General features: G+C 41.8%; 1 protein-coding gene across 4 annotated transcripts in view; it reads right to left on the bottom strand.

The window, feature by feature from the left end:
* The window catches only part of UBASH3B (ubiquitin associated and SH3 domain containing B), a 70442-nt gene extending 56095 nt beyond the window's left edge, over positions 1 to 14347 (bottom strand). The window contains exon 1 of one of the 4 annotated variants that reach the window (XM_075190419.1): positions 13972 to 14347. In XM_075190419.1, coding sequence (XP_075046520.1) covers positions 13972 to 14099 — 128 coding nt within the window. In that variant the 5' untranslated portion in view covers positions 14100 to 14347. The remainder of the gene's footprint in view (positions 1 to 13971) is intronic. The other 3 variants (XM_075190420.1, XM_075190422.1, XM_075190423.1) reach the window with 3 other exon arrangements.
* Positions 14348 to 15519: the final 1172 nt, after the last annotated feature.

Below are 15519 nucleotides of genomic sequence, written 5' to 3'. Positions count from 1 at the left end.
GATAACTTCCTCTGGATTGGTGGTGGGATGTTGTTAAGGCTAAATCGAAGAGACACGTCCTTATTATAACAACAATATCATATATGTAACCCTCTAACCCCCCTAAGACACTGACTGCAGAGCAGTTACTGTAGATCCCAGTGTTTGCTACTTTTAATCTTGGACAAGTCACATTGTGTAACTCAGTCCCAGGCAGCGGTACAGAAAGACACGTCACTGCTTCTGTCGGCAGCAGCTGGACAGATTGGGGGGAGAGCCCTGAATTTGTACACATCCTCCCAGGTTGAGTTCAGTAGGGGGCCTTATGCGCCATCCAAATGCTCTTTAAATGAGAAACCACAGAGGTTTGTAGATGACCCTTACTGACGTGAACGTGACTACATTTACTGACATCGGTAAAACATTTACTGAAAGAGAAACATTTTGACAACTGGCTTCTTCTCCAGAACATGACTCAGAGTTATTGTAATCTCTTATTAATAACTTCTGCCAGCATATTTCACAATGAGGAAGATACAATAAATATTTTATTAGCGTTGTTGTTTTAAGAAGGTATTATGGTTTTGTATCAATGTAGTTAGTTGTTCCATTAACGTCTCAGTATATTAACATTCCAACATTGTCCAAGTTCATCGTAAATGTATATTCCTCAGCAATATTCTATATATAAGTATGTGAATATTGTAGCTGCTTTCCACTAAGGCTATACCGTGGACCCCCAGCTCCTTGTCTGTGGGGGGTCATTATAGGACATATATTTCAGTCAATACAACTACCGGAGTCAATATACAATATAATATCTTTACAGTTATTAATAAAGAGAGTTTACACAGGGGCAGTGCGGTGGCACGGCGGTTAGCATTGCTGTCTTGTACTGCTGGGGTCATGGGTTCGATTCCAACCGGGGCCCTATCTGTGTGGAGTCTTCATGCTCTCCCCAAGTTTTTGTGGGTTTCTTCTACGCGCTCCAGTTCCCTCCCACATTCTAAAAACATACTGGTACATTAATAACCCCAGTGTGTCTGCGTGTTACGAGTTTTAGATTGTAAGCTCTGTTGGGGTAGGGTCTAATGCGAATGATTAAATATTCTCTGTAAAGCGAATTGATACTAAGGATGGCAAAACTAATATATGTTATACACATAGACTGGATTTCTGAACCTATATTACATTATATGTTGTGAACATTTGGATATAACGAAACATTGTATTTGATTGTAGCAGTTTTCATAGTAACATTTAGTTGTTGTGAAGCTCCGACAACTGTCCCTCTAACACACAACGAGCGGCTTCAATGGACTGATGTCTGTCTGAGATCTATATTGGTAACCAGAAAGGAAATTAACCAATAGTGTTAAACACTAAAGAAAATTTCCAGATAAAAAAAGAGAAGTTTGGGGTTATCGCACCAACTCGTCAGGTTCTCAATAATTATATCAAGACACAGATCTTTCATGTCCGCATGTGTCAGCTATAAATATTGCAACAGTCATGACTAGTAAACAGAAGAAGTTTAGGACTTGAGTTCCGTTTACGCACTGCCATTAACGCTGTATTTGTAAATTCACATTTTGTACAGTATTATAGTCCATAAATAGAGCTGGAACGTCGGTCTACGATTCTGCTGTGTGATACGTCTAGGGTAGGACTGGGGACGGTTAAGGCCAAATTCCACCAGGGAAGAGTGTGAAATTTCACATCCAAATACAATGAGGCGGATATTAAACAGGACAGTCTCATCCTCTACGTTATAGTCTCTCGCACGGTTAGCGCTGTTCAGACAGGTGCTTTCTCTGGACACTTTAAGATGCTGAAAATCCTCCTAAGACAAACCCCCCACCTATCGAGTACAATAAAAGTATATTTATCTGAGGACAAGAAAATATCTATAGACCATGGAAATGTACAATTAGTACAGGTAATATTTATTAAGTGTGAAGTCAATTAAAAAAACTAAAGATAACAGATGCTCCTCTTACTGGATTGAATCTCAGAATCTCTGTGTGTCGGGTTGGGGTACCCCGAGACCACCAAAGGGATCTACTAAAAGGCCCCACTCCTGAGATTAAAAACATTGTTGTGCATAGTGTGTGCCTAACCATTACTTATTAATTAAGGGGCAAATTAGATTTTCCATTATATTAAGGGGGAAATATTAATGTATTATTATACTATGGTGGCACTATGTAATGCCACATGTGCGCATCATAAATAATTTTATCCCATATTAGCAATCAAATAGTATTGCCAAGGTAATATAATTATATATTCATATTCCCCCCATAATATAATACAATAATATCGCCCCCTTGATATAATGAAAAATAAAACTTGCCCCCATAAGTTAATTATAAATGAATTTTGCCCCTCAATCAATAAATGATTGCTGCTATAATGTATATCCCATGAGTAGAAGTGTTTCAAAACAACAAGTTAAACAGCACAAAAAAGAATATCTACAAGGCGCTAATCAAATGATGTGTCTAGGAGGTAAATATATCAAACTGCGGGTTTGAAAAAGTGGAGATGTTGCCTATAGCAACCAATCAGATTCTAGCTGTCATTTATTTAGTACATTCTACAAAATAACAGATAGAATCTGATTGGTTGCTATAGGCAACATCTCAACTTTTTCAAACCCGCAGCTTGATACATTTCCCCCTAGATATGCACTGTGCCTATGTAATTAGACATAAGCTAAGAAAAACACAGCTGTTACAATAATAATTTATTAATAATATTCAATAATAAAATAAACCAAAACCATATTACATGGGCCGATATATAGTATCTAATAACAAATGATTCGTATAGATCAGGAATCTTCTTATCATAACAAACAACAAATAGAAAAAAATCAAGGATAAAATAATCACTAATATAGATCGTTAATAGTATAAAACCACAATGAATGCTTTTTTTGCCCATCAAACCAACCTTTAGTAATACTTTAGTACTAGCCCTGAAAGCTCTCCCAGAGTAAATAAATATACTGCATATTTTGAAAGGTAGCTTTTTAGGACATAAGACACCTTGAAACAAGAATCTAGATAAATCTAGCCCTTGTATGCAGAGTATGTGACACTGTACAGTGCTGTGCACACTGCTAGAGCTCAATGTTACTGGCTCACACAGCACCACATGAGCGGAACACAGCACCATCTGACAGTTACAATGAGTGATTGTCTCACTAGATAAACGTGTTTTTCCATTGTGTGGATGTTTCACAATGTGACCATGACTTCAGCGCAGAGAGCAGAGTAAGTATCAGTTTCTGCACAAGACTCAGACAGTAGAGATGACGCAATCACAGCCCAGCAAAGTCATTTCTGTGATCAATTCTGCAAAGGTCAGATGGGGGGAGCAGGTTGTACCACCAGGAAGGAAGGGGGGGGTCTGTTACTGCTCTCAAGTTGTGGTTGAGATAAGGAAATTCAGTGAAGGTCACGGAACAAGGAGAATGTTCAGAGATATTTTTAGCTCTGCCAGCGCAGGTGATGGCACTGTATAAGGGCACGTAGATGTGCCATCTATCTATACGGGTCGCTGGTATTATCAGCGCTGTGTCATTCCATCTTAGGGAATGATTAACATATAAGATGATGAATAATAATTAATTAGCGGAGCGCTGGTGTGTATCAATGGTTCTCACAGGGGGTTTTTCACTTTTTGGAAAGCCCAAATTAATGACACACTCCACATATGGGCTAATTTGGTGGGGATGGACGTTAACCAGTACCAGAATGCAATAGGAGCGGTGGGCCTGTGTGCAATAGTAATGCTGGTTCCCAGACCCCCTCCCCAGGCAAAGAGATGAAAAGCAGGGACCACGCGGCTAAGGTGATTTGGGGACTCCTGGAACACGGAGGCAGAACTCTCCCAACGTCATCAGTTTATGTCCGCCTGCTGGGCTGTGTCTCTCTGGTTGCAGGAAGTCAACAAGTTACCGAGATGGCATGAGACGCCCCCGGACTCGTTGGCCCATGTGCACAACCAGCCCTGTGGGCAGTGCAGCATTTGGGCCATTACAAATATAAATGAAGCCCACCCAGCCAGTAATAAAGGGGTTATGGTCCCAATGGGTTTATAATTGGAAAACTCCTGTTACCATTTCCATGCACGTGATTAAAACGGTTATTCCCTCCTGTTTGTACGGCCTCACTGTTGGTATGACTGCCGCCAGAATGGCCAGGAACTTTCGGTGACCAGGGGGTAGTGAAAGGGACTTCTTCCGCTCAAGTCGCCATTAGCCATGACCCAACCCCTCCACTGTTGTTGTCTGGCTATTGTCCCCTCTGTTTCCTATGTTTTATGTCCTTGGACCTATAGCCAGACTCAGAGGAGCCGAATCAGCAGGGAACCCAGCAGAGGAACAAGGTATACCAATTACCATTCCATCCCCAGTAGGTATCCTTTCCTGTGGAAGCTAAACCTGGCACCCAGAGAGCCATAACTTGGGAACCCTAAGGGGTAAGGCATCCCAAACATGGGGGGAGGAGGTAATCCTGTTTCGTGCTGACTGTGGATTATGCTTCCCACTGGGATAACGCAATTGGATGGAGGAATCTATTCTCTGAGTAATATTGCAGGGAAACTAGCAGTGACTGTTCAAGGCTTCATCTGCCAGTGTTGGTCTTCCACAAGAGGGGAGGCACCTGGGTTTGATGGCTGCCAAGCTGGTAGCAGACCTGTGTGGAGTGGTCATAGCACAATGAGAAGGCAATAAATCAATTAATGTATTGTGATCATCAGTAAACTCACTTTGTGAGCATCCAGCGTGTTCACTCTGAGGCCACTGTAAGTAGAGTGTATATTTTGTTAATATTATGATTGACAGCTTGCTGTCTGACTAAACACTTTTTTATAAACATTGTCTGTCTGAGTGTGTACTGCTACCCATGGATACAACATTCCTGTTCCCTCATTAGGGATCACCCTTGGCTGTACAGTCAAGCTACTTGCAGCATGGCTGCACAACTTGTTTGGCTCTTGCCTGAACAGAGGTAACGGTAACAGAGAAGGTAACACAAAATAAAGTTTGCAATGGGAGGGTGCATGTTGTACTTTCCTAAGGCTGCATAACATTGTGTTTCCCAGGGCCAGCAAAATATACAATATTCCCCTATAGGAGGACAGGCAGTGCTGTATACTCTAAACTGAAGCTCGGGCCACCTTGTATTGGAAAATATGTATCTTTGAGGCCAAAAGATTCAATGGAAGCCACTTGTTTGAAAGCGGGCATCTCCTCTAGATGTATGCAGGTCACACACACAAACACAACTGCCACATTACATTCTTAAGGGGACGTTGTCATGGAAATAGTGTATCATGTACATTTGTGCTTACACATAACCTTTAGAAATACAATGCACAAAGTCTCAATAGTTTTGTTTTATTATTGGAGCTGCAAACATAATTACTGTTGAGGCTCCCTTAATAGCCCTTCGCTTTACCCTCTGCTGCAAAGACCGTATACCTGCAAACAGGTACTTAGTAAACAGCCTAGGAAGCCCCAGCTCAGCTACATGGCTCCATATTGCTAAGGATGCTGATTGTATGTACTGTGTAAAGCTGGTACACACTGATGCAATTATTGTGCCCATCATACGATAAACAACCGTTTTGTCAGATATCACAAGAGTGTGTACGCTCCCACCATCATGTTGTATCTTACCAAAACACATCGCATCTGATTCGGATTTATAAACTTCCTAAAAATGATAATCAACAATGGAACGATATTCCGGCAAATGTGGAAGTGTGTACGCACTAACGACCAGCAGCGTAGTCAGATATCTATAGAGTGTACAGAGTCAGGATCTTTTCAGCAGATGGTTATGAGAGATGAAGATCACAGATCTGAAGGTAAGTTTTGTAGGTGTGTACGTATGACCCGGATGCTCAGCGGGACTTCAGGTCGTTGGTAAAATCATTACAGGAATGCAATAGTGTGAACCCAGGCAGACACAACCTGCGGCTCTACAGTCATGATGGGATTTGTAGTCCTACATCAGCTGGAACCACGGTCACCCACCTCTGCTGTATAAATACATCGTGCAAAGTGCTTTCTTCCTCTGTTCTGGTAATATCAATCAAATCTCTGCATTTATGCTCACGATAATAAACTACATGTCTATTATATCATATAACGCTAACTCCTCTAATCCATTATAGATAAAAGTAGGGAGTCACTACTTAAAGGCTTGTTCTCCTGGACGTATCGGCAGTCACGCCTGATCCTCTGGCTCTTTGAATAAGATACAGATGTGTGTGCGAGAATAGATTGTGCATCGCCATCACCTAAGACCCTCTCTTACACTTTAAAGCCTTATTAGGATTAGGGCGTCAAAGCAGATAAAAGGGATCTATCTATCACAGTTGGGTTTGCCCCGGTTTTTGGAATCTACGCCCACATTTCTCACTACGTTGCTTTCAACTGAGTCATCTGGTTTCCAATAAAATTTGTACTACAGACATATTTCCACCGAGCATGTGAAGGAGTAATAAGGAATATATAGAGCTACTTAGGAACAGAAAATCACAAGAGCTAGTAAGAAAGTCAATCGACCAGACACTCAGCGCTGCTCACTAATCACTTTGTGTCTTGTACTGTACGAGAGACACAATCACTAAAGACTTCTAGCTGTGTTAGGGCTTCATACAGAAGATCGCATAATTGTGTATGTTAAATAAAACGCAATGTGCTAAGATGTACTGTATCCTGCAATCAGATGCTAGCTTTCATCTTCCAACCTCTGCTAGAAAAACAAGAGCCGCACTGCGATTGGTTGACCTAAATGGAAACGCTTCTTGAGATCCGCTTGTACTTGAATACAAGCGTGCAAGTTACGTGCAATTTTTTTCAAATGCAAACCGCGTTCATTTTGCGTTCCACAATGAATCAGGCCCTATAAGCTTTTAAAATCCTCTATTATTCATGCTGTAGCACTTTCTTTACAACAAATGATAATTGACAAGCGATATTCATAATCAAACACATTCATTTTGCAGGATATTATCACTGTGTTGAATGATAAGCCGGCTATCTGCTTTATATTCCAGCAACGTTATATATGATCTGTCTTCCCGTATACACATTCTGAATATCTGACACTATCACGTTACTGTCTGTTAAACATCCGGGTGACTGATGAGAGATTTCTATGCGGTGTGAGATTATTTCTGCAATGAGATAAAGGACGACTGGTCTTCTCATCTGTCCGCACCATATTTATATCTGTTATACCTCCTTCCTGGGAGATTATTTGTTTAATGCCCCATAAACTGTGGTATATTTTGCATTTAACCTTCTACCGAGGGGAGCTAATGTCGTGTCTTCTTTAATACAGAATTTTAGTCTTGTAAACAGCTCTGAGTATTTCTTTTCTCTTGTGAAAGTGTATAAATGTACGTTGGACCAATTCGGACACATTCCTGTTATATTATAAAAGCAAATATAAAACTTAGGACACAACGTACTTTTACTTCACTATAAGGCTTTATCCAGAGGGGGATCCATCAGTGTATTTGGAGTGTTTTGCTTATAGAGTTTCTCAAGGGGATGTAGCCTAATTTCAATGTATATATTAATTTATGACAAGTGCAGTCTATCAGACGTAATAGTTTGTCTGCATTTTTATCATATTTAGGAAGTGCTAATACCTTGACTGGTATTAATACAACGCAGCTGCTGAGTGAACTAGAGGAAAAGAAGATTTGTCAGACGAAGCGCAGAGGGAGGAGCCAAAGTACCAGAATAAAGTTATATAATGAGAGAGGGCTATGGGTGGGTTCTGAGCTGGCATCTGAAGTTGGCATTAGCTATTCAATCCTACGGGGAGAGCATGGCAGGATCTTCGGATCCCTCTCCGACAGCGTTGCTGCTCTCCCCTGTGCGGTTTTACGTAAATGACACATCTGCCTTCGTAGTAAAGTCTTCATTAGAAAAAAGTCATCACTGGGACAGTCTCCTATCGGACGTGCTGTCCCAACATGACTTCAGTAGTAAACTGTCATCTGTCATTACTGCGACGACAGATGATACTTAACGCAGCAAAAAGCTGGTAATTTATAAATAGGCCACAAGGTCTCTGAGATCACATAGGAAAATGAAAGTGTGTAGGAGACACAGGGATGTGAGCTATATATAGTATCGTTAGATGGTGGTGCAGGGGGAAGATCACACAAGTTTCCATTACAGACAGTGAAATATACACTCTTACACAATGTTTATTCTGTAGCGTGTGGGAGAGAACTCCCCGTGCTGACCAGGAAACGGCCAATCATCTCTCTCTACCCCAGTGATCATTTCACACTCGTGTCGGATGTGAGCAATGCACCATCATGGACTATCAGGAACTCGTACTCTTAGTCACTGACTAGGGGACCCTCGGGTCAGGGGTCACTGAACCTCGGTGATTGCAGAAATAGGGAGCGAGCTGGAGAAATCTAAACGCTTGTTCATTGGAAAGTACTAAAAACTACGCGGACAATTTATGCCAATTAGCAGCTGCCCAACCAAGAGCCGGGTTAACCAGGAACCAAAATGTTCCTACGTTATAAATTTCACCTCCTCCAACGCAGCCGCTAATTATCCAAAACTTGAAAAAACAAAAATTGTAAACGCAACTTTTTATCCTCTCCAATAAATATTATTCTTCACAATTCCCACAATACACCTGGCGACTTCCGCTGTAGACATTAAAGCTGCGCTACCTTCTACTCTATGGACCTCATTTAGAGTCGGACGCAAAGTCCGTTTAGGAAGTGTAGGAGTGGGAGTGTGCCGCAGCTTGGTAGGCTATTTCCAGTGGCAAGCAACCCCAGTCACGTCCCACTCATAATACCCTATCGAGCTGAGAGCAGCTCCTGCAGCTAGCTAACGCTTGCGCCACCTAATTCCTGCCGCACAGCTTTAGCCCTGTTTTGACGTGTGTTGCGTCTGCGCCTCACTGCGACTAGGATGCATTTACATGATCACGCCTTTACAATTCTGCGTTCCTCCCATTCTCTCGTAGTGAGTCGCAAGCTGTCGCAAGTGTTAACTGCGTCCAAGATGCAGGCGGATTTGGTGCTTTCTGCACACGCGTGGTAGCGTTTTTTTGTTGGATGCGCCTAAAACGGACTTTGCGTCCGACTCTATATGGGGTCCTATATGACTAAACCTTCTGGGCTCCAGAAGGGTAGTACAATGTACTGAGTAGGTGCAGACCACCGTTACAGCTTTCCCATATGATCCGTTGGGTGTACAAATAGATTTCTATAAACATTTGTACATAAAGACTTTCAGCACATTCTATCACAGTCCTTGCTACAAACAGCAGTTAGAACAGCCCACGTGTGTAACAATGTATCAGCAGCATTTTACACAAGTGTTACACATCTGACAATAATCTCACAATTCCTTTCCTGCACATAACACAAATAAACAAATAAGATGTTTGAGGTTCGAGTCCCTTTAAACGGGGGTTCTCTATGTGCCACTAATAAGTGTTAAAGTGCAACACGTAATCACACAGACTAAACTAAAACAAACACTGTGTATTCTAAAACGTGTTACTCTGTAAGTGAGCTCAGTGATTCAGTGAATGCTTGTTAGACATGACGTAACTCTGCCCCACAAAGCTTGCAATCTAATCCATGAGACCCAGACTGTACAGACTTTATACTGTCAAAGAAGATTGTTTGACAATAAGTTTGCAGAGTCGTCGTCGTCGTTCCCCCCCCCCCCCCCCTTCCCCGAGAACTAAGTTTCTAAGGGGGTACAGTCTATACTGATGAAAGTGTCTTTGTCTTAAAGTGTTTTATTTCTTCCCTGCTGCCCACGTTGTATGACATTGTGTTTCCTTTCATTTCAGCCCGATAAGTGCATTTATAAAGTCTGCGTTGTTCGGAGAGATAGAACACAATGCAGTGTATTTGAATATGTCCAGCTTTGATACAATTTAAAAAGAAAATTGCAAGACAAGTGTTACACAACAAATCTGTCTCATGAGGGGGGGGCACAGATACCATCGAGGACACAGTGCCCCCCCCCCCCCCACTGCGGTGATTAGGTCACTTTGTTTTCTGTCTTCAGGCTGCTGCATATCTGTCACATTCACTCGTTAAACATCTGAAATATGTTCTCTTTCTTGTGACACTTGTTCCAGGCAAAAAGTGTAAAAGTCAGAGGAAAGTTGGTCAATAAAGTACAAAAGGAAAAAATGATTTTACTCCAAATAAACTTTTCTAAATATATCGAATATTTTCCACATTCTGACCTTTTACTTTACATATCGGATGAAACACAGAAAACGATCTTGTGACGCTCGCTCTATATTCATCTATAATCGTCCCTTATTAAGGACTTTTCTGTTAATGTGTCTCCTGTTGATACAATTTAAAATTATATTGAATCTGAAAACTATTTTTTTTTCCTTTACCTATGGTTACTTTTATAGCTCCTCCTTATATGTCTGCAGATATAATTACCATTTCATCAATAACCCCACCTAACATTCCTTCCAATAACCCCCAGAGCAGAAAGTGGTTACATTTCCAATTAATGTCCATCCGCAATTTAAAAAAAACAAAGTGCATCTGTCACCCCCGTATAAAGCTGTATTATTTCTTTACAACATTGGGCAATGGTTTGTTTAGATCAGGGCTGTCCATTTGGCGGCCCTCAAAAGGCTTTTTTAGGCCCCCGACAAGCTTTGTAAAGGCCCCAGGAATATATTTGTAATGTACGTACAGGCCTCTTCGTGTATATATTTGGAACAGACTGGTCTAGAAGTTTGTGTACTAAAAATAAAATAAAAATACATTTGTAATCACCTTTTGATTTCTCTCCATAAAGCTACACTGATACGTCACAGGGACCATATTTCTCTATAAATTACCGGACTATCTGCATAAGTCGTTTCCTATCCCGCATTCGCATAGGACGCCGCTGGCGTCAGGAGAGGAGAGAGGTAACACGTGAATGAAGGGTAATTTTAAAATCTGGTGATTTCACATATGAAACAACACACGACTCTCCCCCTCCGCAGTGGAGGCCGCCTCAGAACAATGTGGCTGAGGACAGGGGGTGCAGTAAAAACATTATCGGGTACGCAAAGCCGCTACGGGATAAGTGGACTAAGATTCACTACACAATAAAATATCAACTCTCCAGTGAGTCAATCTCTGCCAATCAAATATGATTCATGGTTAACGAGGAACTTAAAATACTGACGTGTTCTCAATATAGATCCACCAAATTCTCTCACGCGCTGTGACTATATAGAGACAGTTTACAGAATGTGTTTTCGTAATCTCATTTCAAGAGAAAATGGGCAGAGAGACGGTTCCCACCGGGGCCGTATAATAAAAACTCATTTTCGTACAAACAAAAAGACATTTTTAAGACACATATTTCTACTCTCATCCAACAATTTAGGACTTAAATTATTCCAGCTCACGGCAACTTCTAAGATCTCTGGTTTTGCACATCAGCTTCATACACTACAATTACTACCCAGCAAACTGATCCCAATATCCTCAGTGTGCCCCCCTCACCAGATGTGTCTGGACATCCAGAATATAACCAGGGGATAGGACAATTCACAACCAAATAACAACAGATCACCCCAGGAAATACTAGATTATAACACTGGTATAATACAGAGGTAATGTTAATATATGTATAAAGGGAGAGTTACGAAGTCATCACTAGAGCTTATTTGGAACACTTGCCTATTACAAGGAATAACAAAACCCCCCAGTGTACATTATATGGATATTAAAAGTCACCGGGGATTGCTCTGACCTTTATAAAAGGCGTCAGTCTGCAGCCCCACGCTTTTATAGGGTCACAGAGCTCCCCGAAGACTTGTAATACCAGTATAATTTATGGTAAGGAGTGCATTATAGCAATACATAACGACATTAGCTCAAACATACGTACTTAGCTAAGAACTCTGTGTGCACAACCAGGGACACGCAGATATTACTGTGCATGTTTATTAATGTCTGATTTATATACACACAGGGGCAACGTTCTCAAAATACCCCGGGTCCCCGTTCCACAAACATTCGGACCATTTACACTTTTACCCTGGAAGTTATACTATACTGGGCTGTATGTTATCTGTATATTATTTGTTTATTCAATATATAATTTGTTTTTCCTGTATCATTGGGTTCTGTATCTGTCGTGTGCGGCGCTGAGGATCTTCTGTGGCTCCTTATAAATAAATGATAATAATACTGGTTTTGTAATCAATAAAAAAATGTTATAAAACAGATACATTTTGAAAATGACTAGCGGCAGTGGGTGTGAATCTCAGGGCCGTGTAAGTATATACGGTATGTGCAAAGTGTGGTCGCATGATCACCAATAACTGTTGCCATCATTCCATCTGCACTCGGCTCACTTACATCGTTCTGCACAAAACTACAAATTGTGCTTCTAAAACTGTGAGTTTACTCCAGAACGTAATAACTCGGGACAGAGAGAGAGAGGAAAGTGAGTGTCAGTGTTATTCAGGGAGCTCTCTCTCCAACGCCTGTGGAAATAGCAGTAAACACGCTGGATAAACGCACACAATGCAGAGAAGTAGAGAACGCAGACCTGGGCAGCTGGGGGATCCCATGCCAGTCACTGGGTACAATAAAATGACACCTTTCCTACACCATGCGGGCTACAGACACACAGGACGGACAGGGAAAACTAGTCTTGAATAAATGAAATATCACCAGTTTTGGGATATAGTTAATCTAAAATAAAATGAAAAACAACAGCTCACTTCCTCCACAAAAGGCAACAATAGTTATGTGAGTTCACAATCTACTTTCTGTCTCTGCTAAGGATAAATACATACATGGGAATGATAATAAGTCTATCCGAGCATGCAGCCAACTGGCTCAGTGTAAACGGTACTATACATGAGTACTGTTATACTGTATGCAGTGCTGTACACAGAAATGTTCAGACACAGTTTCCCTGACCAACTGCGCTTACAATCATTTAGTACCTGGGACGCATGCAGACCTAAACAGGGTCACAAGGAATTGATGCTAAAGAGAGATTTACAGCTGTCTCCAATCAGCATCACTGAGATGCTACTAGATTGTAAGCTTTGTGGTCAAGGCCCTCTTACCTCTCTGTCTGTCTGTATTACCCATTATTATTTCATTACTGTGCTTGTTGCCAATTGTACAGTGCTACAGAATTTGCCTGCGGTATATAAATAAATGCTGATGATGATGTTAATAGTATAGACAACAGCTACTCAATTGGAATGGTTTCATTTAGATTGTAAGCTCTTTTGAACAGCGTACTGCTCAAGCTGAAAAGCACTGGATGGGTGCTGTCAGTTTAAACTTTATTACGAATTATAATAATCATAATAATAATAATAAACAAGTGATTAATATAAAACAGACAAGGAGGCCATACTTGTGTGTGCTGTATTCCCATCCCTAGCACTACTAGACACAAATTATCCTGCATTATATAGCCAGGACTACGTGTCCAGCACACAGTTATAATGTACAGTAGTCTCCTACATGGTGATATACCAGTATAGATGTACAGGACACCAATACACGCATCTATCTTAAATCAACTATTTAAAGCATTCTTAGTTCTGCGTCCACTGACGAGGGGTGGGGGAGTTATAGGCAGCTGCTGCAGAATCTCTTTGGAAGTTTACACTAATGGTCTTCTAGAGGTGGCGGAACAGTTCTTAAGAGCTGTGCAGTGGTAACTTGCGCCCACAGACCAGTACCACTCATCTATCCCTCTAGCACTGCAGCTGTGCGCTCCCTCTCTCCGCCGCAGTCCATCTGCGATGCAGAACGCTGGGAGATATTCCCCAACAGGACACATACACAGCAAACATCAGGAGCCAGCTGGAGGCCCCTGCACACCAACCATTCAGGAATCTGCCAGATGATGATCCCCCCCCCCCCTCTCCCAGTAGGACAGTATAACAGATAACTCACGCCCTGGCGTTCGGGAATCCCATGGAGAGTAGTATTTCCAGGGAGGATCCATGCTTGATGGTGCCTGTGCGCTGCTGCCTGTTCCTCTTTGGGATGAGTTTGCTGTACAGATCTTCCTTTGCAGCCATGGTCGGGGAAGGGTTAATGCACCATCTCTCAGCAACCAGCCATGTCACCAACACAAGGCTCTGATAAGAGGCAGCTTCCTGGTGCTGCAGTCACAGACAGGGTAGGAAGTGACACATTGTATGAATGATCCTGGTCCCTCAACGCAGGCGAGCCCCCCTCTCCCCTCCCTGCAGCCAGGTAATGGGCTCTCTCTCCCAGTCATGTGCCAATGGATTAAAAGATGTGTCTTTAGGGCACGCTTCCCCTGCCACTCCTTCTTAAAGTGACAGCGTATGAATCCTATTTGTCAGTAATAAGGAATTCACAGCAGTCTGGAGTTACTGCCCATTTCATGCACATACAATTCTTCTTGCACACATTGTTCCTGTCTGGGTGCCCCCTGGTGGTGGAAAGCAGTGGCTGCAATAAGACACAATTCAGTCGTTTGTTGCTTCACTAGTTTGAGAGTTGTAACACGACTGCAAAACTGCAATCTCCAGAGGCACCGAAAAGACGAATAAGACTAAATAATTTTTCTTCGCACCAATAGAAACAGCAAACCATAGTGTTAGGCGAGCAGCATGGTGGCTCAGTGGTTAGCACTTCTGCCTTACAGCACTGGGGTCATGAGTTTGATTCCCGACCATGGTCTTAACTGTGAGGAGTTTGTATGTTCTCCCCGTGTTTGTGTGGGTTTCATCCGGGTGCTCCGGTTTCCTCCCACACTCCAAAAACATACTGGTAGGTTAATTGGCTGCTATCAAATTGACCCTAGTTTGTCTGTGTGTGTGTGTTTTAGGGAATTTAGACTGTAAGCTCCAATGGGGCAAGGACTGATGTGAGTGAGTTCTATGTACAGCGCTGCGGAATTAGTGGCGCTATATAAATAAATGGTGATGATGATGATTATATAAAGATATATTATTATAATAATGACATGATCCATAGGTTTCGGCAAAGGGGTTGCTCCAAAAAAGATTCAGACAGGGTTTCAGATATATTGGGCTTTCCATATGTAAGGTCACCAAGAAAGTCACAAGATCACTATTCACCTCCACTTATAACATTGCGGCAAAAAACGTTACAGAAAACCGTCATCAAGTTAGTCATCCTGCCATCCGATACATCCTATTCTTCAACATTTTTGCCATGTTTCTCTACAAAAGAGGTAAGAATCTAAAAGATTCTTTGGTGAATAATGACAAAATTCCCTTTAAACTAAGACCCAGTGTCATTGGTACCCCAGGTCTGTGTTAAATAGCGGACATACCACCTAGAAATATGGTGACCAGAAAATCCTTCAACCATCCTCAGTCAGGAAAGAAATGGAACTTCAGATAATCTAAGATCTAAGCTGCAATAACAGGGTAATTAAAAACCGACTCGTACGGTTTGAGTTAAGTTGGCAAAAACCAAAAGAAATGTACGTGAAAGGAAGAC

The sequence above is a fragment of the Mixophyes fleayi genome, chromosome 11 (genome assembly GCF_038048845.1).
Source record: "Mixophyes fleayi isolate aMixFle1 chromosome 11, aMixFle1.hap1, whole genome shotgun sequence".
NCBI classification, from domain to species: domain Eukaryota; kingdom Metazoa; phylum Chordata; class Amphibia; order Anura; family Limnodynastidae; genus Mixophyes; species Mixophyes fleayi.
The sequence above is the reverse complement of the archived record's forward strand: the minus strand, read 5'-3'. Positions and strand labels throughout refer to the sequence as shown.